General features: G+C 60.6%; 1 protein-coding gene across 1 annotated transcript; it reads right to left on the bottom strand.

Moving 5' to 3' along the window:
* Positions 1–587: 587 nt before the first annotated feature.
* Positions 588–6,655, bottom strand: FOLH1 (folate hydrolase 1; the record flags this gene model as incomplete). The annotated part of the gene is made up of 5 exons (XM_061581946.1): positions 588–1,906; positions 2,743–2,835; positions 4,902–4,983; positions 5,908–6,163; positions 6,551–6,655. Coding segments are annotated over 5 exons (705 nt in total), but the record flags the coding sequence as incomplete, so codon positions are not given.
* Between the last annotated feature and the right edge of the window lie 61 nt (positions 6,656–6,716).

Genomic DNA, 6,716 nt, shown 5'->3' with positions numbered 1-6,716 from the left:
GATGAAGGAGGGAGATGTGGATGAAGGAGAGAGCTGTGGATGAAGGGAGAGCTGTGGAGAGAGAGCTGTGGATGAAGGAGGGAGCTGTGGATGAAGGAGGGAGCTGTGGATGAAGGAGGGAGCTGTTGGATGAAGAGGGAGCTGTGGATGAAGGAGGGAGTGTGGATGAAGGAGAGAGCTGTGGATGAAGGAGAGAGCTGTGGATGAAGGAGGGAGCTGTGGATGAAGGAGAGAGCTGTGGATGAAGGAGAGAGCTGTGGATGAAGGAGAGAGCTGTGGATGAACGGGGGGAGCTGTGGATGAAGGAGAGAGCTGTGGATGAAGGAGGGAGCTGTGGATGAAGGAGAGAGCTGTGGATGAAGGAGAGAGCTGTGGATGAACGGGGGGAGCTGTGTGTGACGGCGGTGGAATAAACGGACTGGAACCCTGACCCGTCTTCTCCGCGTGTTTGTCAAAGAGAGCCTCCGCTCCGCACGCATTCACTGGACGATGCCGGCTGCGGCTGCCACCGTCTCTGCATCCGCACCTCCACAACACTGCACAACAGACTCGCACGAAAGCACGACTCGAAGCGACGTCCGTGTCGTGCCGTTCGTTTATTGCACAGCGTTCCTTCATTCGCGTTTTTTTGCTCAGGCGCGCCGACCCCTCTTGACCAGCGCGCCACAGACTCGCTCAGCCCGTTGTCTGGGCTACGGCAGCGTAGGGGGTCAGGGGTGGCGAGGGTCAGGGGTTAGAGGTAGAGTTATCGCGAGTCGCGTTCGCAAGGGGTTGGGTGGCTGGTGCCTGCGTTACTGGGCTAGTCGGGGTCAGGGTTCGAGCCGGGGTCAGAGTTCGAGCCGGGGTCAGGGTTCGAGCCGGGGTCAGGGTTCGAGCCAGGGGCAGGGTTCGAGCCGGGGTGAGGGTTCGAGCCGGGGTCAGGGTTTGAGCTGGGGTTATGGTTCGAGCCGGGGTCAGGGTTCGAGCCGGGGTCAGGATTTGAGCCGGGGTCAGGGTTCGAGCCAGGGTCAGGATTTGAGCCGGGGTCAGGGTTCGAGCCAGGGTCAGGATTCGAGCCGGGGTCAGGGTTCGGGCCGGGGTCAGGGTTCGAGCCGGGGTCAGGGTTCAGTGCGAGCGGCGGGTTTTACAAACCAGGGTTTGGGTTGGATCCAGAGTCGTGGCGATGTCGCAGTGAGGGCCACGGTTTAGAGCCGAGGTCGGGGTCAGGGTCAGAACCAGTGTCACCATAACCCCTAACCGGTGGGGGTCAGTGGGGGGTAGGGCTGTGGTGGTAGGTGGGGGCTGCAGTGGGGGGGGGGGGTGGCACGGTGGGGGAAATCCCGTGGTGGCTGGAGGCGAGGCCACGGTGGGGACCATGGTGGGTGGGTGGGGTTGGGTGGGCAGGGGGGGGGAGACCCCATAATAGTGGTGGTGATGGTGGTGATGGTGGTGGTGGTGATGGTGATGATGGTGGTGGTAGTGGTGATGGTAGTGATGGTGATGATGGTAGTGGTGGTGGTGATGATGGTGATGATGGTAGTGATGATGGTAGTGATGGTGATGATGATGGTAGCGATGGTGATGATGGTGGTGATGATGATGATAGTGGTGGTGATGGTGGTGATGGTAGTGGTGATGATGATGGTAGTGGTGGCGGTGATGGTAGCGGTAGTGGTGCTGGTGATGATAGTGGTAGTGATGGTGGTGATGATGATGATGATGATGGCAGTGCTGGTGATGGTGCTGGTGGCGCCGTGTCTAGGCGAGGCTGCTGGCGGCGGCCTGCACGGTGAAGGTGGCGACCGCGAGGTTGCGCCGCGTCTCCGTCAGCGCCGCCGCCGCGTCCGCGATGAACAGGGAGTCGTAGACGCCCGGGAAGGCCTCGCCAGCGTACTTGTTGTGGCTGCTCGGAGCGAACACCACGTGCCTGCGGGGGGGGGGGGGGGGGGGGGCGTCGTTACCACGGTCGTCATCATCACCACCACCGTCGTCACCATCGTCGTCACCACCACCGTCGTCACCACCACCACTACCGTCACCATCGCCATCGTCATCACCACCACCGTCGTCAACACCACCACCATCAACGTCACCACCACCATCAACATCACCACCATCGCTATCACCACCATCATCATCGTCACCACCACCGTCAACATCACCACCACCATCATCATCGTCACCACCACCATCAACATAACCACCATCGCTATCACCACCATCATCATCGTCACCACCACCAACGTCATCACCACCATCGTCACCACCACCATCGACACCACCACCAACGTCACCACCACCAACGTCACCACCACCATCGACACCACCACCATCACCACCATCATCATCGTCACCACCATCATCATCATCATCACCACCACCATCATCATCGTCACCACCATCATCATCATCACCACCACCATCATCATCATCACCACCACCATCATCATCGTCACCACCATCATCATCGTCACCACCACCAACGTCACCACCACCATCGTCACCACCACCAACGTCACCACCACCATCGACACCATCACCACCATCATCGTCACCACCATCATCATCATCACCACCACCATCATCATCGTCACCACCATCATCATCATCACCACCATCATCATCGTCACCACCACCATCATCGTCACCACCACCATCATCATCGTCACCACCACCATCGTCACCACCACCATCGTCACCACCGCCGCCACCACCACCACCGCCACCACGGTCGTTACCGTGCCAGCGCGCGCCGGCGCTCACCGGTAGAACGGCCGTCCGGGAAGGCCCAAAGGGTCTGTGAAGGACCTCTCCAGCAGCATGAGGCGGTCGTTGGCCATGCGGAGAGACATGACACTGGGGCACAACGGGGGGGTGGGGGGGTGGTGGGAGGGTGGGGGGAGGGGTGGTTGGGTTGGGGGGTTGGGGGGTTGGGGTTGGTGGGAGGTGGGGGGTGGTGGTGGTTGGGGGGTGGGGGTGGTAGGGGGGGTGGGGGAGGGGTGGTGGGGGTGGGGTGGTTGGGGGGTTGGTGGTCGGGGGGGGTGGCGGGGGAGGTGGCGGTGGGGGGTGGTAGTGGAGGGTGGTGGTGGGGACTGTGGGGGGTAGGGGTGGTGGGGTGGGGTGGTAGGGGTGGTGGTGGGTGGGAGGGGATGGTGGGGAGGGTCGTGGAGGTGGTGGGGGGGGGGGGAGCGTGGTGGGGGTGGTAGGGGTGGTGGGGGGAGGGGTAGAAGTGGTGGTGGATAGATGGGGGTGGTGGGGAGGGTCGTGGGGGTGGAGGTGGTAGGGGGTGGTGGGGGGGTGGGGGAGCGTGGTGGTGGTGGGGGGGGTGGTGGTGGTGAGGTGGAGGGGGGGGTCAAGGGTCAACATGGGTTCAGGGGATGGAGCCAGCAAGTACCCCACAAAGACAGAACTAAACTAAAAACTAACTCCGCTATTTTATATTTTATTCCACGGCTCACCGAGCTGTTACGTGGCTATTTTTTCAGAAGCGACTCTGGCCATCACGAGTGCTAGCTCAATAAAGTGGCTCGCCGTGTGGGCATTCATAGCAGCAGCCAAAAGGTCCCACAGGGAAAAATCCACGCGACCACGGGGAGAGAGAGAGAGACGCAGACTCCAAATATACAGCAGCAACAGGCGTCGTCAGGGTCGGGGTCGAACCCACGACCTCTGTATACCAGGCGAGGTAGTCAACATCTAGCCACTGTGATGATTATGATGAGAGAGAGAGAGATCCCCCCCCCCCCCCCCCGTATAACTTAAACGCACTGCTGGGGCAAGTGCTGTTAGCGAGTAGCAGCAACACTGTGGCACACTGAGGGGGTGGGTGGCCAGCACCACGCCCCGGCCGCCTGCGTCTCCCCAAGCGGCGATGTTTTACTGCACACCGCCACCAGGTAACTTCTTCTTGGTTCTTTCGGTAAAGTCACGTAGAAGGGAAATAATAAAATAAAAAAAACATGATAAAAAACATTAATTGAAAATTTTATTATTTCCCTTCTACGTGACTTTACCGAAAGAACCAAGAAGATGAATCCCTGCAGTCACGAAAGCTTTAAATCGAAATTTAACCAGGTAACTTATTTGAGGCCGAGTCGACCTAGGGGAGGAGGCGCCCGGACCGGTCTTAGATAATCGTCACCGGCGGTCGCTGGATCGGCCTCCCCATTTGCATCGGCTGTACCGGACAGACATTTCCCCGGCGAAGCCTGGGGAAAGCTTCTCCAACGGAGGAGGAGAAAGGGGGGAATGTTGTATACTGCCTGGCAGGATCTTCCATGGCTTCACACGGAGGGGGAGGCCCCTCTTGGTCAAAGAGGGGCATCACGGTGGCCACGCTAAGACGGGCGGACGGACAGACGATCAGTCGGACGGTCAGACGGACGGATGGTGGGACAGACGGTGGGACATACGGTCAGACAGATGGACAGAGGAACAGACGGACAGACGGTGGGACATACGGTCAGACAAACGGACGGACGGAGGGACAGACGGACAGACGGTGGGACATACGGTGGGACATACGGTCAGACAGATGGACGGATGGAGGGACAGACGGACAGACGGACAGACGGTGGAACAGACGGTCAGACAGACGGACGGATGGAGGGACAGATGGACAGACAGATGGACGGATGGAGGGACAGACGGACAGACGGACAGACGGTGGCACATACGGTCAGACAGACAGACGGATGGAGGGACAGATGGACAGACAGATGGACGGATGGAGGGACAGACGGACAGACGGACAGACGGTGGCACATACGGTCAGACAGACGGACGGACGGACGGACGGACCGTCGATGGGACAGACAAACAGATGGATGGATGGAGCGACAAACGGACGGAGGGTGGGACAGACAGTCAGATGGACGAACGGACGGTCACAAGGACGGATGGACAGACGGTCAGACACGCACTTGTCCATGTCGAGCCCACTGATGGCCGCGTGGAAGTTCTCTGCCGCAGCCGTGAAGTTGTCGATGGCCTGGAACAGTGACGCTGCAGAGCAAGGTGGGGGGGGGGGTAGAAGGGGGTCAGCGGGTTCAGAGGTCATGGCACCCTCCTGACCCCGGGGGGAGCAGCACCGCGGCTACTTTTCACTTCGCTAGCGACGTCGGCAACACAACGAGCGCCGCCGGTACCGATCATCGCCGACAAACCCGTCCCCTGGCGAGGTAGTTAATATCTGATGATGATGAGAGAGAGAGACACGCAAACTACAAATATACAGCAGCAGGCATCGTCCGAGTTGGGATCGATCCCACGACCTCCTGTATACCAGGCGAGGTAGTTAACATCTCCGAGCCACCGTGATGATGATGATGATGAGAGAGAAAGACACGCAAACTACAAATAAAGCAGCAGGCATCGTCCGAGTTGAGATCGATCCCACGACCTCCTGTGTACCAGGCGAGGTAGTTAACATCTTATAGCCACCCTGATGATGATGAGAGAGAGACACAGACTCCAAATATACAGCAGCAGCAGGCATCGTCAGGGTCGGGATCAAACCCACGACCTCCTGTAAACCAGACGAGATAGTCAATATCTCATAGCCCCAATGTCACCCCCATCCACCCGGCGCTCACCAAACCCGGCCACGACCTCCTGTATACCAGGCGAGATAGGCAACATCTCATGGCCACCGTGATGATGATGAGAGAGAGACACGCAGACTACAAATATACAGCAGCAGCAGGCATCGTCAGGGGTCGGGATGGAACCCACGACCTCCTGCGTACCAGGCGAGGTAGTTAACATCTCCTAGCCACCGTGATGATGATGAGAGAGAGACGCAGACTCCAAATCTACAGCAGCAGGCATCGTCAGGGTCGGGATGGAACCCACGACCTCCTGTATACCAGACGAGATAGCCAACATCTCATAGCCACAATGTCACCTTCCACCACCCCCGGCGCTCACCGAACCCGGCCGCGGCCTCCACCCCGCGTGCCAGCGCCACCGCGGCGACGGCCTCGGCGTGTGCCCGCAGCTGGGGACCGTAGTCGCGGCAGTCGAGGGGCAGCAGCGGCGCCGTGGCCAGGGCCAGCGCCAGCAGGCCCCGGACGCGCGCCACGGCGAGGTGGCGCGGGAAGCCGCCGTCGTAGAAGCGCTCCACCAGGTCGAAGGTCTCGGACGCGCTGTGGTAGGCCGGGTAGCCGCTGTAGCGGGCGCCACGCTGCGCAGAGACGGGGCGGGGGGGGGGGGGTGAGGGAGGGTGAGCGGGAAGGTGGTGGTGGTGGGGGTGGTGGTGGTGGTGGCGGTGGTGGTGGTGCTGGTGGTGGCTGTGGTGGTGGTGGCGGTGGGGGTGGTGGCGGCAGGGGTGGTGGCGGCGGTGGTGGTAACGGTGGCGGTGGTGCTGCTGATGGTGGTGGTGGCGGTGGTGGTAACGGTGGCGGTGGTGGTGGTGGCGGCGACGGTGGTGACGGTGGTGCTGCTGGTGGTGGCGGTGGGGGTGGTGGCAGTGGCGACGGTGGTGGTGCTGCTGGTGGTGGCGGTGGGGGTGGTGACGGTGCTGCTGGTGGTGGTGCTGGTGGTGGTGGTGCGTGCCGCCGTGAGCGGGCACCTTGTTCTTGGTGTAGCGAGCACGTGCCGCCGAGATTCCCAGCCGCTGGAAGAACGCCTCAAAGTCGCTTCCGGAGCCCAGCTTGTTGATGCTACCATCGCCAAACAAAGACAAAGGTGTCCCGTGTAGCTTTAACGGACTGCCGGGGCAAGTGCTGTTAGTAGCG

Source organism: Lethenteron reissneri, unplaced genomic scaffold, assembly GCF_015708825.2.
Source record: "Lethenteron reissneri isolate LAM-NWPU_2019-01 unplaced genomic scaffold, ASM1570882v1 scaffold_1638, whole genome shotgun sequence".
Classification (NCBI taxonomy): domain Eukaryota; kingdom Metazoa; phylum Chordata; class Hyperoartia; order Petromyzontiformes; family Petromyzontidae; genus Lethenteron; species Lethenteron reissneri.
The sequence above is the reverse complement of the archived record's forward strand: the minus strand, read 5'-3'. Positions and strand labels throughout refer to the sequence as shown.